The sequence below is a fragment of the Oncorhynchus tshawytscha genome, unplaced genomic scaffold (assembly GCF_018296145.1).
Source record: "Oncorhynchus tshawytscha isolate Ot180627B unplaced genomic scaffold, Otsh_v2.0 Un_contig_1394_pilon_pilon, whole genome shotgun sequence".
Lineage (NCBI taxonomy): Eukaryota > Metazoa > Chordata > Actinopteri > Salmoniformes > Salmonidae > Oncorhynchus > Oncorhynchus tshawytscha.
The window spans coordinates 230,318-252,500 of record NW_024609625.1 but is presented as its reverse complement, the minus strand read 5'-3'; the positions used below and the strand labels follow the sequence as shown (position 1 = coordinate 252,500).

The following is a 22,183-nucleotide window of genomic DNA, read 5'->3' as shown; positions in this document are numbered from 1 at the left end:
CCCCCAGACGTTTCAATTTGCTGCCGAAGCAGCTCTATGTCCTCTGGAACATTCTAATGACTTGATTCCAATGATTGAATACTTTAACGACTTTACTTTATAGAAAGACATGGCTTTGCAATTAAAATGACTGAAAATGGATGAATTCAGCGCGTTAAGTTGTTATGGTTACCGTCTCATGGGGGGGCTGACTGGTGTCACGCTTTTTGTCCATCCCTAACAAACACAGCTTTGAATTGCCCACCCTTTACTAGCCTTTACGATCAGGTCTGTTTTCTATGGAACTAAAGTTTTTTTAAACATTTAAACCTGTCTTCTCTTGAGATTAAAGGCATATTCACAGTTTAACCGCAAGTTGTTTTTCAAAGTGTGTATTATATTGGTTCTGCTGATTTGAACACTTAGAGTAAGGAAAGAAGTGTTTCATTTTGTAATTTGGGTGAACTATTCCTTTAACAGGCCTGTGAATGGATCACCGTGGGTGGGATTGTCAGGACACCCGCAGTGATTGATTGACAGGTCTGAAACCCTACCAACTCTGTGACTCATAAACATCCTGCCCGCTCTCCTGACAGGGAAGGCAGTAGATTAGTAATTTAGTCAGAAAAACTAGTCCTCTACCCTTTGATTTTAATTTGTGGCAAAAAAAATATATATATATAGTCTCCTCTTTCACTTCAGCTTATTGTAGCGAAAACAGAAAAAAGGTTGTGTTCTGTTATATTTACATGGACTCCCTGTTGAAGAACAATATAGAATTGTAGGAAAATTGTTTTTAAAAAAATGGAAAAATGTTGTTCACCCCGTTTTATTCAAAGTCAGACAGCGAGGAATAGACCTGCTTGTTATGGCCTCTGCTACACACAAAGCAGCAGTCTTCATGGGGGACACTTTAATCAGTAGGCCTATATCCATATCTTTAATATTACTAGAAGTATCATGACATTAACTCCTTTCATCGGTTTTCTTATTTCATATTTTTTCGGACCAGAATGAGGCTCTGTCCACTACCTATTGTTCCTGCAGTGACGATTCAACATCTTCAAAATGTTTTCGAAATGTATCTGCAGATAAACACGAAAAAAGTCATAGCCTATCAGTATGCAAATTAAGGAGCCAATTGAACTGCTCTCACACCGATGCGATTCGGTTTTACCTAAAAGATCAAAAATAGTCTTTGTTCGAGATGTATCCGGCTGGATGTCATCTCTCAGAGCAGATGCTTCAGGGTCTCTATGCTGCTGATAGGTCATCAGGGTCTCTATGCTGCTGATAGGTCATCAGGGTCTCTATGCTGCTGATAGGTCATCAGGGTCTCTATGCTGCTGATAGGTCATCTCTGAGGAAAAGTGGGGGTGCTGCTGATAGGTCATTTAGGGTCTCTTATGCTGCTGGTAAAGCCTTATCTCAGCTCACTGGTCATCAGGGTCGTCTATGCTGCTGATAGGTCATCCCAGGGTCTCTATGGGTGCTGATAGGTCATCCCAGGGTCTCTATGGGTGCTGATAGGTCATCAGGGTCTCTATGCTGCTGATAGGTCATCAGGGTCTCTATGCTGCTGATAGGTCATCAGGGTCTCTATGCTGCTGATAGGTCATCAGGGTCTCTATGCTGCTGATAGGTCATCAGGGTGACGCTCTATGCACGCTGATAGGTCATCAGGGTCTCTATGCTGCTGACAGGTCATCAGGGTGACGCTCTATGCTGCTGATAGGTCATCAGGGTCTCTATGCTGCTGATAGGTCATCAGGGGTGACGTCTATGCTGCTGATAGGTCATCAGGGTCTCTATGCTGCTGATAGGTCATCAGGGTGACGTCTATGCTGCTGATGGGTCATCAGGGTCTCTATGCTGCTGATAGGTCATCAGGGTCTCTATGCTGCTGATAGGTCATCAGGGTCTCTATGCTGCTGATAGGTCATCAGGGTCTCTATGCTGCTGATAGGTCATCAGGGTCTCTATGCTGCTGATAGGTCATCAGGGTCTCTATGCTGCTGATAGGTCATCAGGGTCTCTATGCTGCTGATAGGTCATCTCTGAGGAAAAGTGGGGGTGTCGAAAGGAGTGGACATTTAGAAAGGAACCATATAAAAACAATTATAAGTCTTTGCTGGTAAAGCCTTATCTCAGCTCACTGGTCATCAGTGGGTAACGTCCCAGACACGGCTACCGGTGGGTAACGTCCCAGACACGGCTACCGGTGGGTAACGTCCCAGACACGGCTACCGGTGGGTAACGTCCCAGACACGGCTACCGGTGGGGAACGTCCCAGACACGGCTACCGGTGGGGGGAACGTCCCAGACACGGCTACCGGTGGGGAACGTCCCCAGACACGGCTACCGGTGGGGAACGTCCCAGACACGGCTACCGGTGGGGAACGTCCCAGACACGGCTACCGGTGGGTAACGTCCCAGACACGGCTACCGGTGGGGAACGTCCCAGACACGGCTACCGGTGGGGAACGTCCCAGACACGGCTACCGGTGGGGAACGTCCCACGGCTACCGACACGGCTACCGGTGGGGAACGTCCCAGACACGGCTACCGGTGGGGAACGTCCCAACGTCCCCCCAGACACGGCTACCGGTGGGGAACGTTCCAGACACGGCTACCGGTGGGGAACGTCCCCAGACACGGCTACCGGTGGGGAACGTCCCAGACACGGCTACCGGTGGGGAACGTCCCCAGACACGGCTACCGGTGGGGAACGTTCACAGACATCCCCACTTCTCCTTTTATGGTTTCTTTCTAAATATCCACTCCTTTCGACACCCTCAATTTTCCTGAGATGCACAGAGATGACCTATCAGCAGGTGACAGCATAGAGACCCCGAGAGACGACCGGCCCCGAGAGACGACCGGCCCCGAGAGACGACCGGCCCCGAGAGACGACCGGCCCCGAGAGATGACGTAAACAGCTGGACCCTATTGCTTTGTTCCCCGAACATCCCAACTCAAACTGACAAGTCACTTTAACGGTCACCGGCAGGACTCGATATGGCCTTCGAATATTTGGTTTACTGTCTCGATGAGATACCATGGACATATATCTATGTTGTTGGATTTATGAATAGCAAAGGGGTTTAGGAGATTGACTTTATTCAGTCGGCCTAGTTAATGAAGGGGAAAAAGTAGTCGGCTATTATCAGCTTGTTTAGTACTTCTGGAAAACACTGAAAAATACAGTGTTGTCTTACGGGAGTGTTCTCCTTGTCCAGCTTCTCTTCCTGTGTGAACAGATCAAGACACTCCCTCAGAGACCCGCCCCCTGTTGCACTCCTCTTAGGGACGGGTAGAGACAGGTCGCAGAAGACGTCGAAGCAGGTGGAGTAGTGAGAACACACCGAGCAGTGAAGAGAACTACGCAGCTGACCTGTAAACAGATCTGAGGGAGAGAGAGAGGAATAGATCACGATAACAAACTAATCTTAAGAAATAAAAGGTTACAATACTGTGATGTGATCAGCAACTCCAAATCTCTTCATGCTCACCTACGATCTTACTGTCGTCCCTCTCCAGGTGTCTCTTCCACATTGCAGACGCCTGCTCGTCAATCCTGAGAGAGAGCGAGATAGGGAGAGACAGAGTGAAAGTGAGAGAGAGCGAGATAGGGAGAGACAGAGTGAAAGAGAGAGAGAGTTAGAAAGAGGGTGGAACGTTTATATTTAGGACTAGAGGTTGAATCTTGCCTCAGTAGGTCATTAGGTGGTCTTTAGTGCATTTGGACCCTTCCATGTCTCTGTACCTGACTGTGGTGCATTTGGGTTCAGGCTCCAGGCTGGTGAGCCGGACGTACGGCCGGCGGTTGATCTCACAGTGAAGCCTGTCCAATAAGAACCTCAGAAACTCCTGAGCATCCTGTTGGCTGGAAGGAAGTAGAGACGTTCTCACTGCTTTACAATAGTTTTGCACGTGCACACACACGGCCGGCTTTATTCTTTTGGGACGAGATTTGGTCTTTAAAGAGATTTTTGTTTTAAAGTTAATTTCCTTTAATTCTACACATTTTGACATGGGGCAGAGAGAACATTTAGCAATTTTATAATTAAATATATGCTAATAATTTTGCCATGGGGTGAGGAAATGTCCGTTTTTCAGATAATTTCCTGAGGTTTTACACATTTTGCCATGGTGTGGAGAATTTCTTTTTAAATTCTACACATTTTTCCATGACTTAAGCCATGTCATTATGATATCTGAGTGAAAATGACCAAATCAATGGGGTGCCCCTGAAAGTCAGGCCCCCTGGGCACGTGCCCGGGTGATAATTCGGCAATGATTACTACAAGTTTAGATAGCTGGCCGCTTGACCAACTTACCAATCAATCTAAAGAAAAATGTTAGCTAACATGCTAACAGGCTAATTGAGTGACTGTCAGTGACTGGCGTAAGACATGTTGACAACTACATTTTGAAATTGCACCTTGTATTGCTCAAATGTTGAACAGTAAGTTGTGACCAGACTGAACCACTTATGCCCAGGGCCCTGCACACACCTACCTGTATCCGCTGAAGTAAGGCACCGCGTCTTTGAAGATGCTGTAGAACTTCCCAGGATTCACTTCTGTGTTATGGTTTTCTTCGTTCACATCCCAGAGACTCAACAGCACCTGGGAGAATGCTGGGTGGGAGAGGTTAGAGGTCAGAGAACCGAAACGCTGAAAGAGAGGAAGGGGAAAGACGAAAGGAAAAGGTTGTATTTACCCTCCATGAGGTGTGGTTCCTCTCTACTGCACATCTCCTGTCTGTAGGCTTTGACCAGACAGTAGTCCCTCAGACCTCTGGTGTGAGATAGACACTGAACCACCGCATTCAGAAAACACTGAGAGAGAGAGAGCGAGAGACAGAGCGAGACAGAGAGCGAGAGACAGAGAGAAACAGAGCGAGAGAGAGAGAGACAGAGGGAGATTACCGACCATTTCGAATCCCACCATACCTTCTCCGCAATGCAATCTGGTTTCAGAGCTTGTCATGGGGGCACCTCAGCCACACTCAAGGTCCTAAACGATATCTTAACCTCCATCGATAAGAAACATTACTGTGCAGCCGTATTCATCGACCTGGCCAAGGCTTTCGACTCTGTCAATCATCACATCCTCATCGGCAGACTCGACAGCCTTGGTTTCTCAAATGATTGCCTCGCCTGGTTCACCAACTACTTCTCTGATAGAGTTCAGTGTGTCTGCTGTCCGGACCTTTGGCAGTCTCTATGGGGGTGCCACAGGGTTAAATTCTTGGCCCGACTCTCTTCTCTGTATGCTGCTGGTGAGTCTCTGATCCACCTCTACGCAGACGACACCATTCTGTATACTTCTGGCCCTTCTTTGGACACTGTGTTAACAACCCTCCAGACGAGCTTCAATGCCATACAACTCTCCTTCCGTGGCCTCCAATTGCTCTTAAATACAAGTAAAACTAAATGCATGCTCTTCAACCGATCGCTGCCTGCTCAGACTTAGAATACGTGGACAACTACAAATACTTAGGTGTCTGGTTAGACTGTAAACTCTCCTTCCAGACTCATATCAAACATCTCCAATCCAAAGTTAAATCTAGAATTGGCTTCCAATTTCGCAACAAAGCATCCTTCACTCATGCTGCCAAACATACCCTTGTAAAACTGACCATCATACCGATCCTCGACTTCGGCGATGTCATTTACAAAATAGCCTCCAATACCCTACTCAATAAATTGGATGCAGTCTATCACAGTGCCATCCGTTTTGTCACCAAAGCAACCATATACTACCTACTACTGCGACCTGTACGCTCTCGTTGGCTGGCCCTCGCTTCATACTCGTCGCCAAACCCACTGGCTCCATGTCATCTACAAGACCCTGCTAGGTAAAGTCCCCCCTTATCTCAGCTCGCTGGTCACCATAGCATCACCCACCTGTAGCACGCGCTCCAGCAGGTATATCTCACTGGTCACCCCCAAAACCAATTCTTCCTTTGGCTGCCTCTCCTTCCAGTTCTCTGCTTCCAATGACTGGAACGAACTACAAAAATCTCAAACTGGAAACACTTATCTCCCTCACTAGCTTTAAGCACCAGCTGTCAGAGAAGCTCACAGTTTACTGCACCTGTACATAGCCCATCTATAATTTAGCCCAAACAACTACCTCTTCCGCTACTGTATTTATTTATTTAGCTTCTTTGCACCCCATTATTTCTATCTATACTTTGCACATTCTTCCACTGCAAATCTACCATTCCAGTGTTTTACTTGTTATATTGTATTTACTTTGCCACCATGGCCTTTTTTTTGCCTTTACCTCCCTTATCTCACCTCATTTGCTCACATCGTATATAGGCTTGTTTCTATTGTATTATTGACTGTATGTTTGTTTTATTCCATGTGTAACTCTGTGTCGTTGTATGTGTCGAGCTACTTTGCTTTATCTTGGCCAGGTCGCAGTTGTAAATGAGAACTTGTTCTCAACTTGCCTACCTGGTTAAATAAAGGTGAAATAAATAACTTTAAAAAACCGGGCAGTCCGCAATCACGTGACCCTTTTGGTGACAGTAAAAACATTAATGAATTTTGTGCGAAAGGCTTAGGGTCGGAGGAGAAGCGACCTGAACGAGGCACTGATGACGTAATCGTCCGTCCTTCAAAACGAGGCGCACCAAAGACAGTCTGGTGTGTAAAAGCGGACTCATCTGCCAACACTGCTGCCTGGGCCAATGTCATCACTTTCTGTTCAGTTAAAGGAACTACAATTCTATCAGGGAGGTTGCTTTTAAAATCCTCCAATAGCATCAACTCTTGAATATCATCAAAGGTGTTAGCTTTGCTGGCTGAACACCAGCGATTAAACAGATACTATTTGGCCCTTGCAAACTCAACAAAAGTATGATGAGAGGGTTTCTTGTGGTTCCTGAAGCGCTGCCTATAAGCTTCAGGCACCAACTCATAAGCCCAAAACACGGTAGTTTTAACTGTATCGTAGTGTAAACTGTCTTCTAGGGAGAAAGCAGCTACTACTTCCTGGACTTTCCCAAACAATTTACATTGTAACAGGAGCGGCCAAACCTCGAGGCGCCAATGCAGCGCAGTGGCAACACGCTCAAATGCAGAGAAATAGGAATCAACTTCCGACTCCCGAAATGGAGGGACTAACGCAATATTTTGAATCACATCGACGCAGGTATGATGACGGGCAGGTTGTGGAGCCACACTGGCGCCAGCGTCTAGTTCCAGTTGTCGGATCCTCACCTTGTCGATTTTCATAATTTATAAATCGAACTTCATCTGTCTCGCTTGATCTTTTTGCTTATCTTCTGCGTCACCTTCAGCCTGGCGGTCCCATCTGAACGACCCGAAGCAGAAGATAAAGGGGGTCCTCCGACTTGGCATCTCCTCTCCTGAAGCCTCCCTCTCCTCATCTTTCAAAGAGAAAATTTGTTTTCTCATTAAACCCTCCCTGACTAGCACCAAAAGCTCAGCCGCCTTTAGGGCTTTCTCGGGGATAAAGAGTCCATAATGGTAAGCTATAGCGAAAAGGTCTCCTTTCCTCAACCCCACCAAACGATCAACAGAGGGCGCTTCAATAAACTTGGAGATGACAGAGGCATCCATTTTGTACACTGCAGCCTACTGAACATAAACTAAACAAATCATCCAAACTCACAACCTACCATCACACCTCAATCACTAACCACAGGTGAGCTCAGAGCAGCAGGGGCAGGTGGGTTTAATTATCCCGGATGAGCCCCCATTGTTACCTACAGTCACACACCTTTACCTCCACGGGAAGTTGAGTGTAGCAGGGTGATGTGTTCCCTCCTCCAAGAGGCGTAACGTTACAATAAGATATTACAGTTTTTAATGTCCCGTTGGTAGGAGAGTTTTAATCGTTGATCATCCAGTTCTTTTCCAATGATTGAAGTTGGCCAATAATATGGAGAGTAGTTGTGGTTCGCCTACTTCTCTGCAAATTCTTACAAGGAACCCTACCCTTCTGTCTTTTCTTCACACGGTGACGGGATTTGGGACTTGTCTCTGAGAAGCAGTATATCCTTCGCGTCGGACTCATTAAAGAAAAAATATTTGTCCAGTTCGAGGTGAGTAATCTCTGTTCTGATTTCCAGAAGCTCTTATAGGTCATAAGAGACGGTAGCAGCAACATTATGTATAAAATGAGTTACAAACAATGCGAAAAACAAACAAAATAGCACAGTTGGTTAGGAGCCCGAAAAACGTCAGCCCTCCCCCTCTGGCGCCATTATCAATAAGGGTCAGTGCTAACATAACCTTAACATTAGCAAGCTGGTAGGGCTAACAGGCTAGTTGGCTAGCAACCTTGCAAGTTTTGTAACAATACATTTAAGTATTTGCTAATAAGTTGGATGAAAATCTAATTGAAACCAATAGTCATGAGTGCAAAGGATTGTTTAATTTGAAGTTCTACATTTGAAGTTATTTCTGTTTGAGTTCCCATTACACCTGCCAGATCCTCCATATTACATATCTGTCATTCTGATCGGTTTTTAAGTAATAAAACTTATTTTTTAAAGTCAAAGTGAAGTGTAATTTTGCATTGGGACTTTTGATGCGTATGCTAATGCAGATTCATATGTTACATGTGGTGACGTTTATGTTACCTACCCTTGAACCGATTTCCCAAATTTCCCTCACCCTGACACACACATCACACGTCAAACTCAAGGACTTACCGTGTTTCCTACGTTACGAAGGCCGACTCTTCCACTCCCAACCTTGAGCTTTTCTTTCTGTGGAGGTGGAAGGGACAGTCAGAGCTGAGGTGAAGGGACAGTCAGAGCTGAACTGGCATACTGTTGTCGGTCTGTGAGTTGTTACAGGCATCACACCCATGTGTCTGTGTACTGGAGTCACCTCGTTAGTCAGGATGTGTTACACCTGTGCTGGCCCAGAGAGTCACCTCATTATTCAGGATGTGTAACACCTGTGCTGGCCCAGAGAGTCACCTCGTTAGTCAGGATGTGTAACACCTGTGCTGGCCCAGAGTCACCTCGTTAGTCAGGATGTGTAACACCTGTGCTGGCCCAGAGAGTCACCTCGTTAGTCAGGATGTGTAACACCTGTGCTGGCCCAGAGAGTCACCTCGTTAGTCAGGATGTGTAACACCTGTGCTGGCCCAGAGAGTCACCTCGTTAGTCAGGATGTGTAACACCTGTGCTGGCCCAGAGAGTCACCTCGTTAGTCAGGATGTGTAACACCTGTGCTGGCCCAGAGAGTCACCTCGTTAGTCAGGATGTGTAACACCTGTGCTGGCCCAGAGAGTCACCTCGTTAGTCAGGATGTGTAACACCTGTGCTGGCCCAGAGAGTCACCTCGTTAGTCAGGATGTGTAACACCTGTGCTGGCCCAGAGAGTCACCTCGTTAGTCAGGATGTGTAACACCTGTGCTGGCCAAGCTGGATTTTAAGAGCTGCTAACCCAGTTTATTAGTTGGAAAGAAAATGTTGGTGGGTGTCTTTTAGAACCCCTTCCTAGTGGGAACCCATGGTGGGTGTCTTTTAGAACCCCTTCCTAGTGGGAACCCGTGGTGGGTGTCTTTTAGAACCCCTTCCTAGTGGGAACCCATGGTGGGTGTCTTTTAGAACCCCTTCCTAGTGGGAACCCATGGTGGGTGTCTTTTAGAACCCCTTCCTAGTGGGAACCCATGGTGGGTGTCTTTTAGAACCCCTTCCTAGTGGGAACCCATGGTGGGTGTCTTTTAGAACCCCTTCCTAGTGGGAACCCGTGGTGGGTGTCTTTTAGAACCCCTTCCTAGTGGGAACTCATGGTGGGTGTCTTTTAGAACCCCTTCCTAGTGGGAACCCATGGTGGGTGTCTTTTAGAACCCCTTCCTAGTGGGAACCCATGGTGGGTGTCTTTTAGAACCCCTTCCTAGTGGGAACCCATGGTGGGTGTCTTTCAGAACCCCTTCCTAGTGGGAACTCATGGTGGGTGTCTTTTAGAACCCCTTCCAAAACCCCAACATTCAGAACTCATTTTGAAACCCCTTTATGTTTTGGTTCGGTTGTCAAAGTGATTTTCTTTGTTCGTTCTCTTTTCTGTGAGGGACGTCAATTTGAGTGTGTCTTATGGGAACGTGTGTGTGAGCCAGATTAAGCCTGTTTATCTGGTCCGGCTCAGAGGAGGCTACGCCGTTTATCCTATTACACACAGGGAACACTGCTGACAGGGTTAGAGACAGTACCTGTGACAGGGTTAGAGACAGTGACAGGGTTAGAGACGCTGCCTGTGGGGCTGCTACGCTGCTACGCTGCCTGTGGGGCTGCCACGCTGCCACGCTACCTGTGGGGCTGCTACGCTACCTGTGGGGCTGCTACGCTACCTGTGGGGCTGCTACGGTACCTGTGACAGAGTTAGAGACGGTACCTGGGGGCTGCTACGGTACCTGTGGGGCTGCTACGCTACCTGTGGGGCTGCTACGGTACCTGCAGAGTTAGAGACGGTACCTGTGGGGCTGCTACCTGTGGGGCTGCTACGCTACCTGTGGGGCTGCTACAGAGTGTGGGGCTGCTACGCTACCTGTGGGCTGCTACGCTACCTGTGGGGCTGCTACGCTACCTGTGGGGCTGCTACGCTACCTGTGGGGCTGCTACGCTACCTGTGGGGCTGCTACGCTACCTGTGGGGCTGCTACGCTACCTGTGGGGCTGCTACGCTACCTGTGGGGCTGCTGCTACCTGTGGGGCTGCTACGCTACCTGTGGGGCTGCTACGCTACCTGTGGGGCTGCTACCTGTGGGGCTGCTACGGTACCTGTGACAGAGTTAGAGACGGTACCTGGGGGCTGCTACGCTACCTGTGGGGCTGCTACGCTACCTGTGGGGCTGCTACAGTACCTGTGGGGCTGCTACGCTACCTGTGGGGCTGCTACGCTACCTGTGGGGCTGGCTGCTACGATACCTGTGGGGCTGGCTGCTATGATACCTGTGGGGCTGGCTGCTACGATACCTGTGGGGCTGCTACGATACCTGTGACAGAGTTAGAGACGGTACCTGTGGGGCTGCTACGCTACCTGTGGGGCTGCTACGGTACCTGTGACAGAGTTAGAGACTGCTGGGGGCTGCTACCTGTGACAGAGTTAGAGACGCTACCTGGGGGCTGCTACGCTACCTGTGGGGCTGCTACGCTACCTGTGGGGCTGCTGCTACGCTACGCTACCTGTGGGGCTGCTACAGTGGGGCCTGTGGGTGGGGCTGCTGCTGCTACGCTACCTGTGGGGCTGCTACGCTACCTGTGGGGCTGCTACGCTACCTGTGGGGCTGCTACGCTACCTGTGGGGCTGCTACGCTACCTGTGGGGCTGCTACGCTACCTGTGGGGCTGCGCTACCTGTGGGGCTGCTACGCTACCTGTGGGGCTGCTACGCTACCTGTGGGGCTGCTACGCTACCTGTGGGGCTGCTACGCTACCTGTGGGCTGCTACGCTACCTGTGGGGCTGCTACGCTACCTGTGGGGCTGCTACGATACCTGTGGGGCTGCTACGATACCTGTGGGGCTGCTACGATACCTGTGGGGCTGCTACGATACCTGTGGGGCTGCTACGATACCTGTGGGGCTGCTACGATACCTGTGACAGAGTTAGAGACGGTACCTGTGGGGCTGCTACGCTGTGTTCTGTGTTTCTTTACCAACTTAACTCCTAATGCCTGTCAATACAACCACAGGGTGTAGCAGGCTCTTGTTCCAATTGGCTGTTGCATTTGGCTCATCAATGACTCATTAGCTGCTGATTCAACTCAGAACCAGGAATGTAATTGCTGGGCTGGAACTAAAGCCTGCAAACCTCAACAGCAGCCCCATTGGTGATGTGTTTGTATGTACATGTGTACAGTAACACTCACCTCTTTGTCTACAACCAGTAGCAGCCCCATCAGTGATGTGTTTGTATGTACATGTGTATAGTAACACTCACCTCTTTGTCTACAACCAGTAGCAGCCCCATCAGTGATGTGTAGAGGAGAGACTTGGAGATGTCAGCCGTGTCTCTCTGGATCCCGTTCTGAGAGACCAGGGTTTGGCACAGAGCCTGGCAGGTCCCGTCCACGGTGACACGCGTTTCTGCCGGCATCGTTACCACAGTCAAAGAGGTCCCCAACTCTACGGCGCAGAAACTAATGAGTTGACTGGTCTCCTGGTCCTGTATCGGCTAGGTTGCTGGTTCAAGTCAACGAGGCTTCTGATGTAGAAAGAAGAACAGATCCCTCTTAATGAAGGTTTGGTAAACCCTATCACAAACAGGGGATCCTCTCTACCAGTACTCTGGTGAGGCACCAGGGGATCCTCTCTACCAGTACTCTGGTGAGGCACCAGGGGATCCTCTCTACCAGTACTCTGGTGAGGCACCAGGGGCACCAGGGGATCCTCTCTACCAGTACTCTGGTGAGGCACCAGGGGATCCTCTCTACCAGTACTCTGGTGAGGCACCAGGGGATCCTCTCTACCAGTACTCTGGTGAGGCACCAGGGGATCCTCTCTACCAGTACTCTGGTGAGGCACCAGGGATCCTCTCTACCAGTACTCTGGTGAGGCACCAGGGGATCCTCTCTACCAGTACTCTGGTGAGGCACCAGGGGATCCTCTCAACCAGTACTCTGGTGAGGCACCAGGGGATCCTCTCTACCAGTACTCTGGTGAGGCACCAGGGGATCCTCTCTACCAGTACTCTGGTGAGGCACCAGGGGATCCTCTCTACCAGTACTCTGGTGAGGCACCAGGGGATCCTCTCTACCAGTACTCTGGTGAGGCACCAGGGGAGTACTCTGGTGAGGCACCAGGGGATCCTACCAGTACTCTGGTGAGGCACCAGGGGATCCTCTCTACCAGTACTCTGGTGAGGCACCAGGGGATCCTCTCTACCAGTACTCTGGTGAGGCACCAGGGGATCCTCTCTACCAGTACTCTGGTGAGGCACCAGGGGATCCTCTCTACCAGTACTCTGGTGAGGCACCAGGGGATCCTCTCTACCAGTACTCTGGTGAGGCACCAGGGGATCCTCTCTACCAGTACTCTGGTGAGGCACCAGTGGGAGAGATTTAGCCCAGTAGGTATCGACGGGGGTTCTGCCCAACTAACAATTCTAGGAAAAAGGAGCATTTTAAACAGAAAGGCACACACAAATACAAGTGTACCAAGCATGTAGCGTCATACACAAGACGACGCTAGGCTGTAATCGCTGCCAAAGGTGCTGAGTAAGGGGTCTGAATACTTTTGAAAATGTTGTATTTCAGCTTAAATGTTTTTAGAAAATTCACCAAAATGTAAAAAAAAAATGTTTTTGCTTTGACATTATAGGGTAGTGTGTGTGTAGATTAATGAGATAAATGCTAACACTATACTACCGCTATAACTACCACTATACTAATGCTATAACTACCACTATAACTACCACTATAACTACCACCATACTAATGCTATAACTACCACCATACTAATGCAATAACTACCACTATCACTACCACTATACTAATGCTATAGCTACCACTATACTAATGATATAACTACCACTATACTAATGCTATAACTTCCACAATAACTACACCATACTAATGCAATAACTACCACTATACTAATGCTATAACTACCACTATAACTACCACCATACTAATGCAATAACTACCACTATAACTACCACTATAACTACCACCATACTAATGCTATAACTACCACCATACTAATGCAATAACTACCACTATCACTACCACTATACTAATGCTATAACTACCACTATACTAATGCTATAACTACCACTATACTAATGCTATAACTACCACTATAACTACCACCATACTAATGCTATAACTACCACAATACCAATGCTATAACTACCACTATAACTAATGCTATAACTACCACTATACTAATGCTATCACTACCACTATACTAATGCTATAACTACCACTATACTAATGTTATAACTACCACTATACTAATGTTATAACTACCACTATACTAATGTCATAACTACCACTATACTAATGCCATAACTACCACTATAACTACCACTATACTAATGATATAACTACCACTATACTAAGGATATAACGACCACTATAACTACCACCATACTAATGCTATAACTACCACTATAACTACCACCATACTAATGCTATAACTACCACAATACTAATGCTATAACTACCACTATACTAATGCTATCACTTCCACTATACTAATGCTATAACTACAGCAAATACTACCACTATACTCATGCTATCACTACCACTATACTAATGCTATCACTACACTAATGCCATACCAACCACTATAACTACCACTATACTAATGGTACAACTACCACTATAACTACCACTATACTAATGATATAACTACCACTATACTAAGGATATAACGACCACTATAACTACCACCATACTAATGCTATAACTACCACTATAACTACCACCATACTAATGCTATAACTACCACAATACTAATGCTATAACTACCACTATACTAATGCTATCACTTCCACTATACTAATGCCATACCTACTACTATAACTACCACTATACTAATGGTATAACTACCTCTATACTAAGGATATAACTACCACTATAACTACCACTATACTAATGCTATAACTACCACTATACTAATGGTATAACTACCACTATACTAAGGATATAACTACCACTATACTAAGGATATAACTACCACTATAACCACCACTATACTAATGCTATAACAACCACTATAACTACCACCATACTAATGCTATAACTACCACTATACTAAGGATATAACTACCACTATAACCACCACTATACTAATGCTATAACAACCACTATAACTACCACCATACTAATGCTATAACTACCACTATACTAATGCTATAACTACCACTATAACTACACCATACTAATGCCATAACTACCACTATACTAATGATATAACCACCACTATACTAATTATATAACTACCACTACAACTACCACTATACTAATGCTATAACTAACACTATACTAATGCTATAACTACCACTATAACTACCACCATACTACCGCTATAACTACCACCATAGTAATGCTATCACTACACTAATGCCATACCAACCACTATAACTACCACTATACTAATGATATAACTACCACTATAACTACCACCATACTACCGCTATAACTACCACCATAGTAATGCTATCACTACACTAATGCCATACCAACCACTATAACTACCACTATACTAATGATATAACTACCACTAACTACCACCATACTAATGATATAACTACCACCATACTAATGCTATAACTACCACAATACTAATGCTATAACTACCACTATACTAATGCTATCACTACCACTATACTAATGCCATACCGACTACTATAACTACCACTATACTAATGGTATAACTACCACTATACTAATGCTATCACTTCCACTATACTAATGCCATACCTACTACTATAACTACCACTATACTAATGCTATAACTACCACTATACTAATGCTATAACTACCACTATACTAATGGTATAACTACCACTATACTAATGCTATCACTTCCACTATACTAATGCCATACCTACTACTATAACTACCACTATACTAATGCTATAACTACCACTATACTAATGCTATAACTACCACTATACTAAAAATATAACTACCACTATAACCACCACTATACTAATGCTATAACAACCACTATAACTACCACCATACTAATGCTATAACTACCACTATACTAATGCTATAACTACCACTATAACTACACCATACTAATGCCATAACTACCACTATAACTACCAATATACTAATGATATAACCACCACTATACTAATTATATAACTACCACTACAACTACCACTATACTAATGCTATAACTAACACTATACTAATGCTATAACTACCACCATACTACCGCTATAACTACCACCATAGTAATGCTATCACTACACTAATGCCATACCAACCACTATAACTACCACTATACTAATGATATAACTACCACTATAACTACCACCATACTAATGATATAACTACCACCATACTAATGCTATCACTACCACTATACTAATGCTACCACTACCACTATACTAATGCCATACCGACTACTATAACTACCACTATACTAATGGTATAACTACCACTATACTAATTATATAACTACCACTACAACTACCACTATACTAATGCTATAACTACCACTATACTAATGCTATAACTACCACTATAACTACCACCATACTACCGCTATAACTACCACCATACTAATGCTATAACTACCACTATAACTACACCATACTAATGCCATAACTACCACTATAACTACCAATATACTAATGATATAACTACCACTATACTAATTATATAACTACCACTACAACTACCACTATACTAATGCTATAACTACCACTATAACTACCAATATACTAATGATATAACTACCACTATACTAATTATATAACTACCGCTATAACTACCACCATAGTAATGCTATAACTACCACCATAGTAATGCTATAACTACCACTATACTAATGCTATAACTACCACTATACTAATGCTATAACTACCACTATAACTACCACCATACTACCGCTATAACTACCACCATAGTAATGCTATAACTACCACTATAACTACCACCATAGTAATGCTATAACTACCACCATAGTAATGCTATAACTACTAATGCTATAACTACCACCATACTAATGATATAACGACCACTATACTAATGCTATAACTACCACTATACTAATGCTATAACTACCACCAAACTAATGATATAACTACCACTATAACTACACCATACTACCACTATAACTACCAGTATAACTACCACCATACAAATGCTATAACTACCACTATAACTACCACTATACTAATGTTATAACTACCACTATAACTACCACTATACTAATGCTCTAACTACCAATATACTAATGCTATAACTACCACCATACTAATGCTATGACTACCACTATAACTACCACTATACTAATGCTATAACTACCACTATACTAATAATATAACTACCAATATACTAATGCTATAACTACCATTATAACTACCACGATACTAATGCTATCACTACCACTATACTAATGCTATCACTACCACTATACTAATGTCATAACTACCACTATAACTACCACTATACTAATGATAAAACTACCACCATACTAATGCTATAACTACCACTATAACTACCACCATACTAATGCTATAACTACCACTATAACTACCACCATACTAATGCTATAACTACCACTATACTAATGCTATAACTACCACTATAACTACCACCATACTAATGCTATAACTACCACTATACTAATGCTATAACTACCACTATAACTACCACTATACTAATGCTATAACTACCACTATAACTACCACTATACTAATGCTATAACTACCACTATAACTACCACTATACTAATGCTATAACTACCACCATACTAATGCTATAACTACCACTATAACTACCACTATACTAATGTTATAACTACCACTGTACTAATGCTATAACTACCACTGTAACTACCACTCTACTAATGCTATAACTACCACTATACGAATGATATAACTACCACTATAACTACCACTATACTAATGCTATAACTACCACCATACTAATGCTATAACTACCACTATAACTACCACCATACTAATGCTATAACTACCACAATTACTACCACTATACTAATGCTATCACTACACTAATGCCATACCTACCACTATAACTGCCACCATACTAATGCTATAACTACCACCATAGTAATGCTATAACTACCACAATACTAATGCTATAACTACCACTATACTAATGCTATAACTACCACTATAACTACCACTATACTAATGCTATAACTACTACTATAACTACCACTATACTAATGCTATAACTAACACAATTACTACCACTATACTAATGGTATAACTACCACTATACTAAGGATATAACTACCAATATAACTACCACTATACTAATGCTATAACTACCACTATACTAATGCTATAACCACCACTATACTAATGCTATAACTACCACTATAACTACACCATAATAATGCCATAACTACCACTATAGTAATGCCATAACTACCACTATAACTACCACCATAGTAATGCTATAACTACCACCATAGTAATGCTATAACTACCAATATACTAATGATATAACTACCACTATACTAAGGATATAACTACCACTATACTAATGGTATAACTACCACTATACTAAGGATATAACTATCACTATACTAATGCTATAACTACCACTATAACTACCACCATAGTAATGCTATAACTATCACTATACTAATGCTATAACTACCACTATAAGTACCACCATACTAATGCTATAACTACCACTATAACTACCACTATACTAATGCTATAACTACCACTATAACTACCACTATACTAATGCTATAACTACCACTATAAGTACCACCATACTAATGCTATAACTACCACTATAACTACCACTATACTAATGCTATAACTACCACTATAACTACCACTATACTAATGCCATACCTACTACTATAACTACCACTATACTAATGGTATAACTACCACTATACTAAGGATATAACTACCACTATAACTACCACTATACTAATGCTATAACTACCACTATACTAATGCTATAACTACCACAATAACCACCACTATACTAATGCTATAACAACCACTATAACTACCACGATACTAATGCTATAACTGCCACTATACTAATGCTATAACTACCACTATAACTACACCATACTAATGCCATAACTACCACTATAGTAATGCCATAACTACCACTATAACTACCAATATACTCATTATATAACTACCACTATAACTACCACTTTACTAAGGATATAACTACCACTATAACTACCACCATACTAATGCTATAACTACCACTATACTAAGACTATAACTACCACTATACTAATGCTATAACTACCACTATACTAATGCTATAACTACCACTATACTAATGCTATAACTACCACTCTACTAATGCTATAACTACCACTATACTAATAATATAACTACCAATATACTAATGCTATAACTACCACTATAACTACCACCATACTAATGCTATCACTACCACTATATGAATGTTATAACTACCACTATAACTACCACCATACTAATGCTATAACTACCATTATAACTACCACTATACTAATGCCATAACTACCACTATACTAATGCTATAACTACCACTATACGAATGCTATAACTACCACTATAACTACCACTATACTAATGCCATAACTACCACTATACTAATGCTATAACTACCACTATACGAATGCTATAACTACCACTATAACTACCATTATACTAATGCTATAACTACCACTATAACTACCACGATACTAATGCTATAACTACCACCATACTAATGCTATAACTACCACTATAACTACCACCATACTAATGCTATGACTACCACTATACTAATGCTATAATTACCACTATAACTACCACTATACTAATGCTATAACTACCACAATTACTACCACTATACTAATGCTATCACTACACTAATGCCATACCTACCACTATAACTACCACTATACTAATGGTATAACTACCACTATACTAATGGTAAAACTACCACTATACTAAGGATATAACTACCACTATAACTACCACCATACTAATGCTATAACTACCAGCATACTAATGCTATAACTATCACTATACTAATGCTATAACTACCACTATACTAATGCTATAACTACCACTATAACTACCACCATACTAATGCTATAACTACCACTATACTAATGCTATAACTACCACTATACTAATGCTATAACTACCACAATTACTACCACTATACTAATGCTATCACTACCACTATACTAATGCTGTCACTACACTAATGCCATACCTACCACTATAACTACCACTATACTAATGGTATAACTACCACTATACTAAGGATATAACTACCACTATAACTACCACCATACTAATGCTATAACTACCACCATACTAATGCTATAACTACCACCATACTAATGCTATAACTACCACCATACTAATGCTATCACTACCACTATACTAATGCCATACCTACCACTATACTAATGCTATAACTACCACTATAACTACCACCATACTAATGCTATAACTACCACTATACTAATGCTATAACTACCACTATAACTACCACTATAACTACCACCATACTAATGCTATAACTACCACTATAACGAATACCATACTAATGCTATAACCACCACTAGAACTAATACCATAGTAATGCTATAACTACCACTAGAACTAATATCTTACTAATGCTATAACTACCACTAGAACTAATACCATACTAATGCTATAACTACCACTAGAACTAATACCATACTAATGCTATAACTACCACTAGAACTAATACCATAGTAATGCTATAACTACCACTATACTAAGGATATAACTACCACTATAACTACCACCATACTAATGCTATAACTACCACTCGAACTAATACCTTACTAATGCTATAACTACCACTATAACTAATACCTTACTAATGCTATAACTACCACTAGAACTAATACCATAGTAATGCTATAACTACCACTAGAACTAATACCTTACTAATGCTATAACTACCACTAGAACTAATACCATACTAATGCTATAACTACCACTAGAACTAATACCATACTAATGCTATAACTACCACTATAACTAATACCTTACTAATGCTAGAACTACCACTAGAACTACCACTAGAACTACCACTAGAACTAATACCTTACTAATGCTATAACTACCACGATAACGAATACCATACTAATGCTATAACTACCACTAGAACTAATACCATACTAATGCTATAACTACCACTATGACTAATACCTTACTAATGCTATAACTACCACTATAACTAATACTATAACTAATACCAAACTAATGCTATAACTACCACTATAACTACCACTATAACTAATACCATACTCATGCTATAACTACCACTAGAACTACCACTAGAACTACCACTAGAACTACCACTAGAACTACCACTAGAACTACCACTATAACTAATACCATACTAATGCTATAACTACCACTATAACTAATGCTAGAACTACCACTAGAACTACCACTATACTAATGCTATAACTACCACTATACTAATGCTATAACTACCGCTAGAACTTCCACTAGAACTACCACTATAACTACCACTATAACTACCACTATAACTACCACTATAACTACCACTATAACTACCACTATAACTACCACTATAACTACCACTATAACTACCACTATAACTACCACTATAACTACCACTATAACTACCACTATAACTAACACTATAACTAACACTATACTAATGCTATAACTACCACTATACTACCGCTAGAACTACCACTAGAACTAATACCATACTAATGCTAGAACTACCACTATAACTAATGCTAGAACTACCACTAGAACTACCACTAGAACTACCACTATACTAATGCTATAACTACCACTATACTAATGCTATAACTACCGCTAGAACTTCCGCTAGAACTACCACTAGAACTACCACTATAACTACCACTATAACTACCACTATAGCTACCACTATAACTACCACTATAACTACCACTATAACTACCACTATAACTACCACTATACTAATGCTATAACTACCACTATACTACCGCTAGAACTACCACTAGAACTACCACTAGAACTACCACTAGAACTAATACCATACTAATGCTAGAACTACCACTAGAACTAATACCTTAATGCTATAACTACCACTAGAACTAATATCATACTAATGCTATAACTACCACTAGAACTAATACCATACTAATGCTATAACTACCACTAGAACTAATACCATACTAATGCTATAACTACCACTAGAACTAATACCTTAATGCTATAACTACCACTAGAACTAATACCTTACTAATGCTATAACTACCACTAGAACTAATACCTTACTAATGCTATAACTACCACTCGAACTAATACCTTACTAATGCTATAACTACCACTATAACTAATACCTTACTAATGCTATAACTACCACTAGAACTAATACCATAGTAATGCTATAACTACCACTAGAACTAATACCTTACTAATGCTATAACTACCACTAGAACTAATACCATACTAATGCTATAACTACCACTAGAACTAATACCTTACTAATGCTATAACTACCACTAGAACTAATACCATAGTAATG

The 22,183-nt window shown here is 42.5% G+C and overlaps 1 protein-coding gene across 3 annotated transcripts in view; it reads right to left on the bottom strand.

The window, feature by feature from the left end:
* The window catches only part of usp21 (ubiquitin specific peptidase 21), a 46,762-nt gene that overhangs the window by 5,979 nt on the left and 18,600 nt on the right, over window positions 1-22,183 (bottom strand). For 2 of the 3 annotated variants that reach the window (XM_042316424.1, XM_042316423.1), the window contains exons 2-8: window positions 11,917-12,180; window positions 8,680-8,736; window positions 4,705-4,822; window positions 4,501-4,621; window positions 3,746-3,865; window positions 3,492-3,556; window positions 3,198-3,385 (exon numbers count right to left, since the gene is read on the bottom strand). In XM_042316424.1, coding sequence (XP_042172358.1) covers window positions 3,198-3,385; window positions 3,492-3,556; window positions 3,746-3,865; window positions 4,501-4,621; window positions 4,705-4,822; window positions 8,680-8,736; window positions 11,917-12,072 — 825 coding nt within the window. In that variant the 5' untranslated portion in view covers window positions 12,073-12,180. Of the gene's footprint in view, window positions 1-3,197; window positions 3,386-3,491; window positions 3,557-3,745; window positions 3,866-4,500; window positions 4,622-4,704; window positions 4,823-8,679; window positions 8,737-11,845; window positions 11,878-11,916; window positions 12,181-22,183 lie in introns of those variants that run through there. The other variant, XM_042316425.1, reaches the window with a different exon arrangement.